The sequence below is a fragment of the Schistocerca serialis genome, chromosome 3 (assembly GCF_023864345.2).
Source record: "Schistocerca serialis cubense isolate TAMUIC-IGC-003099 chromosome 3, iqSchSeri2.2, whole genome shotgun sequence".
NCBI lineage: Eukaryota > Metazoa > Arthropoda > Insecta > Orthoptera > Acrididae > Schistocerca > Schistocerca serialis.
The window spans coordinates 102,160,908-102,177,560 of NC_064640.1; the positions used below are offsets into that span (position 1 = coordinate 102,160,908).

The 16,653-nt window shown below is 38.1% G+C and overlaps 1 protein-coding gene across 1 annotated transcript in view; it reads right to left on the minus strand.

The window, feature by feature from the left end:
• Window positions 1-16,653, minus strand: part of LOC126469770 (lysophospholipid acyltransferase 5) — a 175,780-nt gene that overhangs the window by 30,902 nt on the left and 128,225 nt on the right. The window contains exons 7-9 of the mRNA XM_050096997.1: window positions 16,180-16,288; window positions 2,384-2,528; window positions 1,988-2,135 (exon numbers count right to left, since the gene is read on the minus strand). Of these exons, the coding sequence (XP_049952954.1) occupies window positions 1,988-2,135; window positions 2,384-2,528; window positions 16,180-16,288 (402 nt within the window). The remainder of the gene's footprint in view (window positions 1-1,987; window positions 2,136-2,383; window positions 2,529-16,179; window positions 16,289-16,653) is intronic.

The following is a 16,653-nucleotide window of genomic DNA, read 5'->3' on the forward strand; positions in this document are numbered from 1 at the left end:
TGCAAGCCTTTTCATCAATGGACTTGCCTCCGTGAAGACAGTTTTGTTGCCAGTTCACCGCACAGGCCGCCACGGTGTAGGGATTTCTGTTATCCACACTATTCACAGATGTAGCTATTTTTACAAGGGATGGTATTGTCATCTTTCACGACTCCCATCAGTGGGCAACAGAGAATCCACACAAAATAGTGGCACCAGTTTAGCCCCAGTATGATTATTCATGGCCACCTATTGAGTGTGGAGCTAAAACATTACTACAGATAGAAGATTCCCACTTGTCTGGTATGGTCTCATGTGTGCTCTAAATCACTGAACCTACAATGTCAAGGATCTTTTATATCCACCTTCAAGTGGGTGTATTTTCCTTGGAATGCATTCCTGCCCAATATTCACAATTAAGCAGACAGTGCAGCAAGTGACAGTCTATTCACCCTTTATGATGGCTTTAGTTACAACCTGTGTGCAGTCCAACCTGCTATAATTTTGCATTTCTCTTTGTTTGTAATAAGACTTATTTTCAAGCTCATGAAGAACTTTGGCCTTAATTTCTGATTGTGTTGAGTCGCAAAATGTTTGGAACACTTTTTCTCTCTCTTGACATGCTTTCCTAGACTGGTTTGTGATTGATTGCAGCACAGCTGCCCTCTTCAGTCACCCACATGAAGAATTCCGTATGATTCAAAACGCTGTACATTATTTAGTAATTAACATTTCATCTGCTAATAAAATGCATGTTCTTTTAAGTAGAAATGTGAAAAAGCAAGATTTGTGATGTATAATATGAGACACAATAACTTTTAAAAAGGCACGCTAATGCTGAGTCGCTCATTTACGGAAGCTATTTAAAAGTGCACTGAAAACTATTACTATATTTGTGCACAATCAAGAGGAAAGTCACATGCAAATGTTTTAGTCAAACACAATAATAGTAATACATTAAACATTTTGGTTATGACTTATCAGTCAGTATCAAGCAGTAAGTCAATTTTTATTTATTTTCTTAGATTCTTTTGAATAATGATTACCACATAGCTTGAAATGCTTGATTGGAAGCTCATACAAGAATTACCATTTACATATTACATCTTAACCACTGACATCTTTCAAGACAGCAAGAATATAAAATCATTAAATTATAGATGTATATCAATGAAAACATAATGTAACTGGAAAGGTAAAAAATCTACTCACCAACTGGCCACAGGAGGACACACACCTACAAAGTTTATGGAAATTTGCAAGCTTACGAAGCTAGTGGGTCCTTCTCCTGGTGGAGGGGCTGAAAGGAAAGGAAGAGGGATGAAGGAAAAGGATTGGTGAGGTTTATGAAATGGGAGGAGTTACAGAAAGTTGGAGAAAAAGAAAAAACGCTGAGTTAGAGGAGTCCATTTCCTTAGCCTCACCAGTCCTTTTCCTTCATACCTCTTCCTCTCCCTCAACCCTTCCATAAGGAGGAGGAGCCACTGGCTCTGAAAGCCTGTTTATTTCCAAATCTTTTATATATGTTTTCTCCTGCTGCTGCTTTGCAAGTAGATTTTTCATCTATCAAATTATATTTTATTTTCAAACACTGATTATTTTATTGTTAAATTATAGGTGTGTTATTTGTGCACACAGCAGAATATATGAAATCAGATAAACATGCTGTAGTATCAGATTTATAAATTTAAAGGGGAGATTATGGAACATAAGTTACAGAATTCCTATTAATTTTATGAAGAACAAGAGGTCCATCAAAGTCTAAACTTATTGACTTCTGAAACCATATTACAAATAAATCAAAGTAATTCTCTGAGTCATGACCTAATCCTATAGATAAAATGAGAACACAGTTTTAAAACAACACCATATAAACATTCAGTACATGTACACATACATAAGTGTGTGTGTGTGTGTGTGTGTGTGTGTGTGTGTGTGTGTGTGTGTGTGTGTGTGTTTTTTAAGTAAGTAAGTGAGTGAGTGCACAAGTGCTTGCAAAGGGTCTTACTTCTCTTTCAAACTGCATGATGACAAATTCCATAAAGAAGCAGGCATAATATCCTGAGTGCAAACCATGCCAAACAGCTAGGAATGTAAGCGTTACGGCGTAAGAAATTGCACGGCTGCCAAGGAACTTCAGGCGCCTAAATATGTACCTGAGCACAAAAAGCAAAAAGGAAAAATGTTTTAGAAAAGCAAAAGAATATGAAATAAAAAATGCTGACTATTTTCTAGTATGTGTAAGAAGTACAAATAACAAGTAATTTATATTTCAGCTCAGTGAAACACACTACATGACCTCATTAAATAAAAGGTGTCAAAAATGTAATCTACTGACACTAATTACACTACTGTTATACTGAACAACAACTAAAACTAAAATACCTACTTAAAATTTACTCACGTTCCAACCCATAAATTTGTGTTAATGTTGAAAGAGGCTATGAAATCACCGAATTTAGTTGCATTTTCATACACATTCAAGCTAACATTTTGACATCCATCCCATTTTATTATACCTTCTGGAGTTTTACCATTGAAAGTCAGTCCTAAAACAAAGCAAAAATGGGTAGAAATAAAATACAATGAAAAAATTTTAATACAATGAAAACATCTTTTCTTGCCCTTTTCTAAAAATACAGATAAAGTAGCTGGATGACTTGTTTCTAAAACTGAAATATAACAAAAACTAGTACAATTCTTGCATATCTACAATAATATAAAACAAGTATAAACTGCATTATTCAGCCAGATAATATTAGGGTACGCAGGTCACATATGAAATAACTTGCATGTAAATACAATGGGATTTTGTTGTTGTACAAAGGGCTCAGAAGTACTGTAGTAACACAATATTTGAAGGTATGGATTAAACTGTTTTATTCAGATATATTTGTGGGGTCAAGTTGTAATCACCAGTATGTCATTTCAAAATACTAAGAGGATACAACATAGTGCAGTATTATTTCTGATATGAGAGCATTCCCTCGACTCAACCTGAATTAAAGAGAAACCTTTATGACAAATTCTTTTAAGATACATTAAAAATGACAGATAAAATGTGAAGCCAGACACAATCATTCATTCAGATTCTTTCCCATTCAACAGTGCAGCTGGCACTGTCGAGTGTGCAGCTCTATCACCGGCAAAGTCTCAGTTTGAGGTCATACTGGGACTATAATTTTTTGCCACCTCCAATGTAGATGTGTTCTCACTTGAAGGTTTACATTTTAGGCAATAATGCAAAACACTCTGTGCAGTACAATACCCCAACACACAAAACTGCCTGACAAATTAAAACTGTGTGCTAAACTGGGAATCAAAACCAAACCTTGCCTTTTATGGGCAATGCTCGTACCGACCGAGAATAGTTCGTGATCGGCCCCCACAGCTTCAATTTTGCCAATAGCGCTCTCCTACTTTCCAAACCACATGGGTTGTACAAGGTACCTCAGTATGTGGTTCAAATGGCTCTGAGCACTATGGGACTTAACGTCTGAGGTCATCAGTCCCCTAGAACTTAGAACTACTTAAACCTAACTAACCTAAGGACACCACACACATCCATGCCCGAGGCAGGATTCGAACCTACGACCGTAGCGGTCGCGTGGTTCCAGACTGTAGCGCCTAGAAGCGTTCGGCCACCGCGAGCTCAGTAGCACAGTTGCCTGTGATAGGCAAGATTACAATTGTCCAGCACACAATTTTAATCTGCCACAAAGGTTTTAAAACAGCACACACTCTATTGCAGAGTGAAGTATTACTTCTAGAAACAAACTGCAGGCTGTGATTAAACCATGCTTTACACACAAGCACACATGCTGCTCCCCCCCCCCCCCCCCCCCCAAAAAAAAAAATCACAATGTATTTACGTATATATCGCAAAAGAGAGAAAACTGCAAAGATAATAAAAGGTCTACAAATAAAACTTCTTCAATGTCACTTGTTGATCTCCATTAAAAAAAAGATGACATGGAAATCTACATTTTAATACTTGTGTTTTCTCTCACAAATATAGGGACACACTCACAAATAAAGCAGGACTGAAATGTACCCCACATGTATCCATAAATATGTGGCACCATGGAATCAGTGCTGCACATGGCACCATGGAATCAGTAGTGCACAAACTCCATGTGGTGGTATACCTCCAAATATGGAGAAAGCTACACATAATGATACTGAACTCTATGGAGGTGAGACAAATATAGCTTCATCATGCCACATGGAGTGAGAAGAATCCCACATAGCTCCAGCTCAAATAACTGACCCTTTGCTTAAGCAGCTCATACTGACACATGTCTGTTCTGTTATAGTTTGAGCACCAGAATATTGTACTAGATGTGGTACTACTGCAAGTGAAATACCATTGCTGTCATCCAACCCAGCTCATCCAGTCTGCAATAGAAAAAGGAGGAAGATTGGAAAAGGAGATCAGCTGTGTTTTTTTTTTTTTAATGGTGTTACCTTGGTATTTGCCTATAAGCAATTTAGGGAAAAGATGGAGAACTGAAGTATTTTAAGGAGTGTAGGCAATAATTCACCAAACAGTAAAAGTGTTGAGTTGTTGAAAAGCAGATAGATGAGATTAAAAACTCTGCTAGATTCCAGACGCTATCAAATACACCTGCAAACACAAACATGCACACGTGTGTGCTACCAGTCACCAGAAAAAAACACACACACACACACACACACACATACACACACATATACAGGCACACATGCCTGTACGTTTACACTGTATCACCACAATTATTTTATAAATGAACGACACAAGGTGGTACAGTTCAGCTGAGGTGACTCCACAAACAAGTCACACACCTCCATGTTTCAGCCTTTGTTCATGCAGATTTACTACATGCTATTATGGCAGCATAATTTCACAGTGTTTCATTTAAATGAAAGGATATTTTACATTATGCAACTAATGTGTTTAGTAGCACAGAATGATACAGACACTGTTAATGAACTGTTATTTCGATTGCAACACTCTGCTTTATTCCACATTCATTACTGCTGTTGTTGACATGTACATGCAAAAAAAAAGCGGCTGCTACTACACTAGACCCTTCCAGCCACATCATCATACCATATACATTGCCATAATGGATGAAAATATTTCACGTAATATCGTGCAGTTATGTGAAGGGGCATATCACACATTCACTTCTCCAACCAAAAGAAAATGTTTCTTACGAGAACAAAACCCCAATATGACCTGAAGCAGGATTTGAGATTCTCTGCATGGATGCTAGGACCTTACCCATTTGGAAACAAGGACTATATGCAGGCTTCTCCTTTCCATACTCTCTGGTTGTGATTTATGCTGAGCAATCTTTTGCTTCTACCAGTTCACTGTAAATATTCTCTCTCTCAAATTTTTAGGGCAACCACACAAAGTATTTACGAGTAATGGCATCTACATTGTCTATATGAGTGAAGATTACCTGATTCTCAATCAGAAATTGCATTTGACTGTCGTTTGTAAGAAGATCATGTTGTTGTAGTTGTTGTGGTCTGCAGTCTAAAGACTGATATGATGCAGCTCTGCCAGCTAGTCTATGTTTTGTAAGCCTCTTCATCTCGAATAACTACTGCAACCCACATCTCTGAAACTGCTAACTGTATTCATGTGCTTTACAATTTTTAAATCTCACAGTTCCTTCCATTACCAAGCTGACCATTCCGAGATGCCTCAGGACATGTCATATCAGACACCCCTTTCTTTTAGTCAAGTTGCACCATAAATTTCTTTTCTCCCCAATTCAGGTCAGTATCTCCTCAATAATTATTCAATCTACCCATCTAATCTTCAGCACTCTTCTACAGCAGGGGTAGTCAACCTTTCTTACTTACCGCTCCCTTTAATGTCTCTGTTAATAACAAAATTTTCTAACTGCCCACTAGCTCCATGGTAATTGCGATTTATAAAGTAGGGAAGTGACTTTATTTCATACAGGTTATAAAAAGAATTACAGCTAGTTAAAGTATATAATAATAGTTAGTTATCAAATACTTTAGGTCAAATTCTTATGAAAACCTAATGAAAATACTTTTAAAACCCCAGCCACGTACTGCTCACCATGAAAGCTGCAATGCCCACTAGTGGGTGGTTGGAGCCAGGCTGACCACCACTGTTCTACAGCAACACATTTCAAAAGTTTGTATTCTCTTCCCATTTGAACTGCTTCTTATCCACATTTCATATCAATATAAGGCTACCCTCTGCACAAATAACCTCAGGAAAGACATGCTAAGACTTACATTTACAAGAGATTTAAAAATTTTCTATTCTTCAAAACTGCTTTTCTTACTATTGCCACCCTTTATTTTATACCCTCTCTACTTTGTACTTTGGCCTTCATCAGTTATTTTTCTGTCTGAATACCAAAAATCATCTACTACTTTCTCATTTCCTAACCTTCTTTAACTCTTATGATTGCGATCTGGTTTATGTACATGTTGCAAATAATTTTTCACTCCCTGTATTTTATTGCTGCTACCTTCAAAATTTTGAAGAGTGTAGTCCCATCAATCTTTTCAAAGGCTTTCTCTAAATCCACTAATGCTACAAATGTTGGTTTGCCTTTCTCCAACCTATATTCAAAGATGAGACACAGGGTCAAACATTGCCTCGCGTGTTTCTATATTTCTACGGAACCCAAACTCATGATTGCTGAGCTCAGCTTCTATCAGGTTTTCCATTCTTCTATGTAATAATTTGTATCAATATTTTGTAATCATGACTTATTAAAAGATAGTTTGTTAGTATTCACACCTGTCAGCACATACTTTCTTTGTAATTGGAATATTAAATTCTTCCTGAAGTCTGAGGATACTTCCCCTGTCTTATATATCCTGCACACCAGGTGGAAAAGCTTGGTTATGGCTGGCCCTCCCACGGATCGCAATAAATCTGAGGCAATGCTGTCTACTACAAGGGTCTTGTTTCCACTTCATCTTTCAGTGCTCTGTCAAATTCTTCTCACAGTATTATATCTTACCTCTCATCTTCACCTACTTCCTTTCTCTTTCTACAATGTTGCCCTCAAGTTTGTTTCCTTCATACAAGCACTCTACACAAGGTGTCACAGAACTGTTGTGACAAATTTTGAGGGGCTGTAGAGAGTGTCTTGAGGAACAAACTGGGGATCTGAATCTGTGTCCGGAATTGTCATCCAATGACGCTATAGAATGTCGAAGTTATAGGCACTAGTGCCTCAAACAAAGCTATCCCTTTTTCAGCAAATGTGACTTTGAACAATGACAGACTATAGTTGGAACATCTCATAATTCTGTTTGTTATTAAGTGATGGTGACCGATTGCCACGATCACCAGTGGAGAAGACGGAACTAGCTGCTGCATTGAGGCCTTGTCTCCTACGAATGTGATGATCTGTTGCCTTGGTGAATGTTGGTTTGAGACACAGGTTTCCATCAATAGTTTATTTTTCTCCTGGAACCCTCTACAACCTCCAGTTTTATTATGGTATACAGTTTATTTTTCTCCTGGAACCCTCTACAACCTCCATTTTTATTATGGTATACAGGAGAAAAATAAACTGTAGATGTAAACCCACATCCAAAACCATCACCCATCGAGGCAACAGAGCATCACATTCATAGGAGACAATGCCTGTCTAAAAGTATCTAGCTCCATTTTCTCCACTGGCAATTGTGGCAATCACTCGTGAACACTGAAAAATAAACAACATTGCAAGATGTTCCACGTACGGTTCGTCAGTGAACAAAGTCATGGTTGCTGCTGAAGGTGTGGCTTAGTGGCAGACGTCAGCACCTATGACTTTGAATCTCTGTAGCATCATTGGATGACATTTCCAGACACGGGTTCCTATCCTCAATTTGACCCTCAAGACCCCACTACAACCCCTCAAAGTTTGTCACAACACTTCTGGGACATCCTGTAAATGTGTTTCCCTTCTCTGCTTAGAACTGGCTTGCCATCTGAGTCCTTGATATTCATACAGCTGCTTCTCTTTTCTCCAAAGGTTTCTTTCATTTGCTTGTAGGTGGCCTTATTTTTTCCCCTAGTCATGCACGTTTCTACAGCTTTGCGTTTGTCATCTAGTCATTTCTGCTCACCCATTTTGAAGCTTCTGTCAATCTCATATTTTAAATGTTCGTATTCACTTTCATCCACTTCATTTTTATATTTTCTTCTTTCATCAATTAAATTCAATACCTCCTATGTTAAGCAAGAATTTCTACTTGGCCTTGTCTCTTGACCTATACTGCCTCCACTACTTCATCTCTCAAAGCTACTCATATGTCTTCTATTGCATTTCTTTCCCCTGTTTCAGTCCAGTATTGCCCTACACTCCCTCAGAAACAACCTCTGATTCTTTCTATTTTTCCAGGTCCTATCTTTTTAATTTCCTACCTTTCTGCAATTCTTTCAGTTTTAATCTGAAGTTCATAATCAGTACATCATGGTCAGAATCAAAATCTGCTACAGGAAGTGTCTTACAGTCTAAAATGTTTTTAATCTCTATCTCACCATTATATAATCAATCTGAAACCACTCAGTGCTCCCAAGTCCCTTTCAGGTATACAGTCTCCTTTTATGATTCTTAAACCAAGTATCAGAAATGATTAAATTAGGTTCTGTGCAAAATTCAATCATTTGGCTTCCTCTTTCCTTCCTTTTTCCTAAGTCCATGTTCTCCTACTATTTTTCCTTCTCTCCCTTTTCCTACTATCAAATAGGGGGGGGGGGGGATATTTTACCTGTGAAATATTTTACCCAAGATGACACCATCATCAATAAGCCACATAGTAGAGCTGTATAGCCTGAGGGTAAAAATAATGGCTTTAGTTTTTCTTTGCTAGCAGCTGTTTGCAGTAGCAGCACAGCAAGGCCATGTTTGCTAATGTTACAAGACCAGATCAGTCAATCATCCAGACTGTTGCCCCTGCAACTGGTTTTCAGTTATACCAGTTTTTCCATCTCAAGTTTCACTTGACCATAAAAACCACTCAAAATAACTGGTTTCTGAAATAACCAATTTCCAGATTTTTTATTGTTGTTATTTCCAGCAACAAAATGTAGGCATTGAACAACGACTGAAAAATTCTAAGACTCCTTCAGACTTTTGCACCATACTTTTCAAGGTACAAAGACCTAAAATATCATATAAAATAGGTAAATAAAACACTTAGTCCATCCATTGTTCTCAGCTGTTTTCAAAAAATAGTGAGGGCTTGAATACTACAAAAAATTCACCAGTATTCTCCTACTGATTTTAAATTTTTAATTCTCTGTTTGTAAGCAAAGATCGTACAACTAACTGGGCATTGCAAATAGACAGTGCTAAAGGGTGAAAACTGAGGTTTGAGAACTCTATTTTTTGTATTAAGATAAGCAGATAAAAGCAGATTATCTATACACAGGCAACAGATCAGCTACTTTCTATTTTTATTGAAAACTATGGTTGAATTGTTAAGTTTTTAATCTATTATTGTTGCCCTAGCTACCTTCTCTTTTACTATTTCATAGAAATGGAAGTCAAATAACTAGATTAAGTGTTAAATTTATTGTGTTCTATTTCTTTTATTATTTTGAATTAAAAACTAGTTTTTTAGTCAAACATATGTTTTTACTTTTTAATGGGACTTTGAATACAATAGATTTTTTTGCTGACAAAACCAAAAATGTTCTTTCAAAAAATTCAAGTGAACAATTTCGATAGTAGGCAAAAATAACATTCACCAAGAAACATTACATGACAAAAGTTAAAATTTCAATCATGAATTCACCCATTTCTCAATAATAATTGTCCAATATGTCCATAAATATTTGTTTTATAATGTACTGATCTGGAAATTGAGTCCCTTCATCAGAAACAATATCATCCAAAGACGACACCGATCTTTCAGAAGCCACGGAATGTCCAACCAAACTCATTTGTTAAAAAAATGTTTTAAAAAAATTACCACTACTAATATGGCAATTTGATATACTGGTTTTATACCCATTATCAGTAAAAAATAAAACAATGTTATAACTTAGACCAAACAAATGCCAAAAAATACCTGCCACTCAGACCTAAAATACAGGCATTGGTTTATCCTATCCTCACTTTGCTACCCTCTAAAGGAACCACAGGTTAGTCTGGTCTCCCCACAGATACTCACCCATCTGCACCACTGCGCTTGCACCGACAGTATGGCTACCTGTATTGGTGAGGGATGCAAGCCACCTCAATCTGGAATGTCTATGGTTCATTGGGGGAAGATCAAGTTATTCCTCATCTAAAAGGAGACATATCTGCCAGGTCATAATTTGACAGCAGCAAAATCTTGTGTCATTGACACTGCAGTTTATCGATATTGTTGCCTTCATTGATTAGCATACCACAACCGTTAACCACAGATTCATGAGGGCTACACTCAAAGCCAAACAGGATCTCAATAACTCCAACTGATTAGTGCCCGAGAGGACAGAAATATTTTTTGTTCAGCTGTGCAGGATTGTTCAGCCACATCACATACCTACGGCCTAGAAATGGACTTCTTTATAGTGAGACAAGTATCCATATGGACAGTACGAAGACATCTAATACCACAGACTGTCAGCACAGTAGCCATTGTAACAGCAGAGAGAGATGTGTGCCAACAGTGGTGCACCCAATGACAACACTGGTCATAGAAGTGGCACCACAATGTCTTTTCAGATGAGTGCTGGTACTGCGTACATCATCACGGTGGATGTATCAATGTGTGGAGGTGAACACTGCCACATAGCATTCAGCATCACCACATGGGGCCAGCATCTGGTGTGTTGGTATGGAGGGTCATTGGATACACAGCATGTTTCCTCTGGTTTGCATAGTCCTCTGAACTGGACAGCAGGCATCACGTTTCTGATGTGGTAAGGCTGATACCTAACCCTAGGCTCGAGGTCTGAATCATGCTACCTCTCGACAGGATAATGCAATACTGCATGTTGCTTGTGCTGTTATGACCTACCTCAGTACAGACAGCTTTAAGACTGTTGCCCCATATAGCACAATTTCCATATCTATCACTGACTGAAAAATTGGGTTATCAACAGACTGGCACACTAACACTCACCAGCAACTACAATGGATGAATTCTGGCATAAAGTTGAAGTTGTATGGAATGACATACCCAAAGCTATCATCCAAGCTCAGTTTGACTTGATGCCCAGCCACTGTTACTGACAGAGGTGGCAGCTGGGCATACTAAATTTTGCACCCCGCAACTTACTGGCCGTGTGTGTGTGTGTGTGTGTGTGTGTGTGTGTGTGTGTGTGTGTGTGTGCGTGCGCGCGCTTGGGGGGGGGGGGGGGGCGATCTTAGCTTATTTACAGAATGTAGAGTACATTAAACCTAGCTACTACTTTCTGTGTTTGTGATGCGCTTATCATTTGAGAGGTGGGGGGGGGGGGGGGGGGGAGAGAAGGGGAGTGTGGGAAGGAGAGAGGAGAATAATAATAAAAGATTTAGAATACTCAAATAGCAGCAAAAGATTTGTCAGTATAAACCACAACCATCTTTCTGTACATGGCATACATAAATTAACTACTGCATGCCAGTCTTTCCTTTACTTTATGGACAACTAGGATATTCATATACTACATAAAGACAACTCTGTCAGTATTGTAGATCTATAGTCAAAAGAGACTACACCTTTACTGAAACTGGAAGATGCCACTACTAAAAGTAGATACTATACAACAGTTTATGAACAGAGGAAGCATGCGGGTAGTCCTTGTAGCTAAGTAAGTAAAGTGTAAGCCTTCATACAGAGAATCTCAAATCCAATTCCAGGTCAGAGAGAGGGTTTCGTTGTTGTAAGAAACATTGTCTTAATTCCTTTTCATTGGAAAGGAAAAAAAAATATTTCCAGTCATGTTTAATAAAATTTAGATGACGGGATGCTTTTCCATTTCACGTAATACAATTACCCTGACCTAAATCTGGAACCAGATTAGAATCATTTTGCTAAGTTAATGGTGAAATGCATTTGAGAGGTCTCAGAGTAAGTAGTGACACACTGCCAATCTTCGTTTTGGTTTAGGTTGTTCCATAGTCACTTTCACTGTGATTTGGGTTTCTTCTTTTGCAGATCAAGCTGGAATTTCCATTTCTTCCTAGGTTACATTGTGTGTGTGTGTGTGTGTGTGTGTGTGTGTGTGTGTGTGTGTGTGTGTGTGTGCGCGCGCGCGCGCGTATGTCCGTCTGTCCATACATGCATGCAACCCCCCCCCCCCCCTCTGCTCGCTCTCTCTCTCTCTCTCTCTCTCTCTCTCTCTCACACACACACACACACACACACGGAAACACACACATTGCTTGCCCCTAAAATTGCAACGTTAGGAAGGATAGTTCAAAAGTAGAGTGGCATGCACATAAAGAAGCTGCAGTGTGAAACACTCTGCATAGAGAGACAGAGAGAATACTTTGTGGCATTGTCAGTGTGCCCTCTGTCCTTGTCCCACGTTCCATTGTCTAACCTGGTATCTCATAATGCTATTATGAGTGCTACGCTGGGCCATTGTTTCCACTTCTGACTCTATTTAGCAGAATTTATATGCTTGGTGAACTATTGCTGTTACTTATTAATATAATATTGGTCTTGTCTGCTTTATGCCATCCATAATGAACACTATAGTGGCTAAGTAACATCACCATACCTAAACTACTATTAAAATCAATGCTAAATGTCCTATGCTTGCAGACAGACATGGTAGACTGTCATTATTGGCTGAGGCATCACTTGGTACACTCACCTTGCCACTGCACATCACCCCACCATCAACTTTCCTATATGCACACTACTATAAGGTAGGTAGGGTGTCACTTTTTGTTCCTAGACCTCTCCAATGCAGTTTATGACTAAATAACCAAAAAATATCCTAATCCGGTTCCAGACTCTAGGTCAAGATAATCACACCATGTGAAATGGAAAAGCATCCTTTCATCTAAATTTTATTAAACAGGATCCGAATATTTCTTTTCTTTGACTCATGGAATGCATACACTGCATTACTTATTTCAATCTTGAAAACTAACAAACATCACCAGCAATGAATCTAACAATCACTTGTGAAAAGGGCAACTGCATTTCACTGTTGGTGACATGAATATTGCAATATGGAGCCAATTGTTGCAAAACACTCTGGGTTATGTTTCTAAATATCATTTGCAGATGCCCTTACTCTACCGCAGGATTTACAAAAGCCACCTCTCTGATATTCTAAAGGTTCTCCACAAGTTTGCAAGATTAATAATATCATTTACGAACATTTAGGCAATTTTACTGTGATTGTTCTTGATCTCGATTACAATAAAATGATAGTTTTTCCTCCAAAGTTGAAAAGCCGTACAATCGTTTGTGATCAGTCTGCACTTGAACAATCGTAGTGCTGACAGATTTCTCCTATGGTGTTGTTCATTTCACCCTGCTCCAATGTTTACATGTGTAAACCTAACTGCAACAGTTAACCCCATTCGGATTCTGCTTAACATGATAGATGTATCTAGTATGAAAACTAGTTACTTTTGTGAGATCTGTTTATTTTTCATTGGAGAGTGAATGGATAGAGTTAGTGAAGGGTTACTTGAAATGTGTTAAGAGGTGTACTGTTATTCAGATGTTTCCCCACTAACACACTTTCATTCATCTTGTGGCAGAAGTCACATCACATTATTCACACAAAATTTGCTAAGAAAGACAATGAAATGTGATAATTCTTGAATCCTATCGTACAGACATCAACAAATACACTTCCTACTAAGCAAGACGAGTTTATTCTCAACACGAACTGCATGTCTACAGAACTTCCAATATTTTGACAGGAACCAGTGGTGAGAATTACACTTGCAAATGACATATGGCCTTAACCGGCTCTTTAACATCTTCACAAATGAAGTCATCACATTACGTAAATTGTGTTTCATGGAGACTTGTGTACACATGCTTAACCATTGCTAAAAGTATTACATTTGTGAGACTCAACATTCTTACAGTAATGAGTTACTGAATTAGAGACACCTTCCTAATTGAGTATAGTGCTCACTTGAGCCTCGGCGAAGGTGACTAATCGTGGCATACACTGTAATCAGGGCAAAGTGCTTCATAACTAAGTGCCAGCTACAATTAATAGAAGATGGTAAGTGCATATCCTTCTAGGTGGAATTAAAGATGAGTTCAACAACAATAAGGATGAATAATCTCAGGACTAGGTTTCCTTTCTTGTAGTGTTCACGAAAACCATTCTTGACACAAATCTGGAGATGACATAGTGGTATTTTGTTCTGCTGAACATACAGGTCTCCAGACTGAACAAATGAAATACTTGTACACAATCCACAAGCAGATAATTGTATCATTTGTCGACAAGGTACATTGGCAAGTGTACCTGCTGTGCACGAAGCCACATTACAGGATTGCTTCTATTTTCCATTACCAGAAATGCTTCTATTTTCCTCCCATTTTCCATAATGATGGAGAAGTGTGAAGAATACTTGGAAGAGTTAAGATATTTTCTGGTTTCTTCAAATAAAACTAATGCCTTAAGATAAAAGTTAATGCAGTATGAGAATTTTGTTATGTATTGCGTACACACTACTCAATCTGTCTTCTGGAGGAGAATAGTCAGTCTTAAGATGTTTGCTCTGTCTAGAGCTGTAGTTTTCAAAGGTGACAATAGTATTTACTGTGTGTGTGTGTGTGTGTGTGTGTGTGTGTGTGGCAGTTAGATTTCTGCATTGCAGCACAGATGCAGGATAGCATGGATTACATACACTCAGTATTGTGGAACAGAGATGAATGAAAGAGACTGAAAAATTGTGGCATTAAACTGGAAAAAACTGTGTGCACACTTTTCCTTGGCTGATATTACTGAGGTGTGCAGAGTGTTGAAGTGCAGTGGGAGTAATTTCTGCCTTTCTTACACAGTCATGGTACTGATATCTATGCTTTGCGATGAACATCTATAATGATCAGTCAGAACATTACGACAACAGGCTTATTATCCACATAAGCCCATCCAGGCAATAGCAGCATCACCTGGTGAGGAATGACTCACAAGTCACACACACGCATGGTGCATGTACTATCAGTGAGTGTGCTGTCCATGTGTAGAATGGGGAAGGCATGCAATCTGTTTGAGTTTAACCGATGGCATATTGTGACAGCCTGGAGGCTTGGCACGAACGTTTCGGAAACTGCATGACAGAAAAGACCATAACACAGAAATCATGTTATTGACCAATTTTGACATATGAATCAGAATGTTGGACCTGGAGACAGAAATATGTGAGTAGAGTACAAGCAACAGAGATGTGCTTTCTATAAGGGATCCTGGGTATGACAATAAGGGACAAGATAAGAAATAAAACAATATGAAATAAGCCTCAGATCAGTCCTTTAAAAGAAAATATGCACAGAAATAGGACGCAAGGATTCAGCCATGATAAAAGAATGGGAAAAGAAAGAGTTTGAATTATACTCCTGCTGGAACTAAATCCAGTGTTTCAATTTTCAATTGGTTACATTCCATTAGGCATCCTGTTTATCATGCATGTAAGAGTGTATATTCATTTTCATAGCTTATGAGATTGGCATATAACTTTAACTGGACAAGTTGAGATCATTTGCAATACATTATACACTATTACGCAAGTTGTTCTCATTTGTGAGACACACCTACACACAATATTTAACTCGCTCATCACTGTCACAGACAATGTAGAAAATTAAATAAAAACCTATACTTTGGCTCTGTAACATTCCTCCCCTATAATGCACCACAAATCAGATTGTCCAATACTGATTTGATAGCTCTGATAACTTTATGTCCCATCTTATAAATTCTCTCTACCCCGCATGCAATAACGTCAAATCTCATCGATGAATATAGGTCTATTACAAACCTTGTTTTAGATACAGCAAACTGTAATAAATATTAGACATATAATGCACCCTTATAATCTTACTCATAAAAGGCAGTTGGATTCTGATGTAAATACAAAAATAGATAATGTTAGGTACTACTATAAAATGTAAGGGCATTTGGTTTCTTATCATTGCTGTCTAGTAAAACCTTCTTGGAACATTGCTCAACAACAAATTACGGTGCTCCTCAATGTTTAAATTAAATATTACCTACTTCTATAAAGCAACTAATAAATCCTGAGCTTTACTCACCGAATGAAATGCAGACACCTTCTGATATCAACCAACAGCAGATATATTTACAAAGCAGTATTTTTCCCCATATTCCAATGATTACACATTTCTTCCAAAATGTGTGACCCTGCAGGCACATGGACATGTTTTATCAGATACAAAAAAACACAATATCTATTATTTTATTTATTGATCATTACCTTTCTTCTCTTAATGGTGTAAATTACAACAGATTTACAATAAATGCAATCAACACAGGGAACACTGGATTTTATAACTTTTCTGAAGGTGTGTGTGTGTGTGTGTGTGTGTGTGTGTGTGTGTGTGTGTGTGTGTGTGTGTGTGTGTGTGTGTGTTTAGGAGGGGTGGCATGAGGAGGAGTGGGGGGGGGGGGGGGGTTACAGGAGGGGAGGGGGGGTTACAACATCTAATGAATCTCTTAATATAGTAGCCTCCTCCTAATGAAAGATTCACATGGAAAACAGATACCAC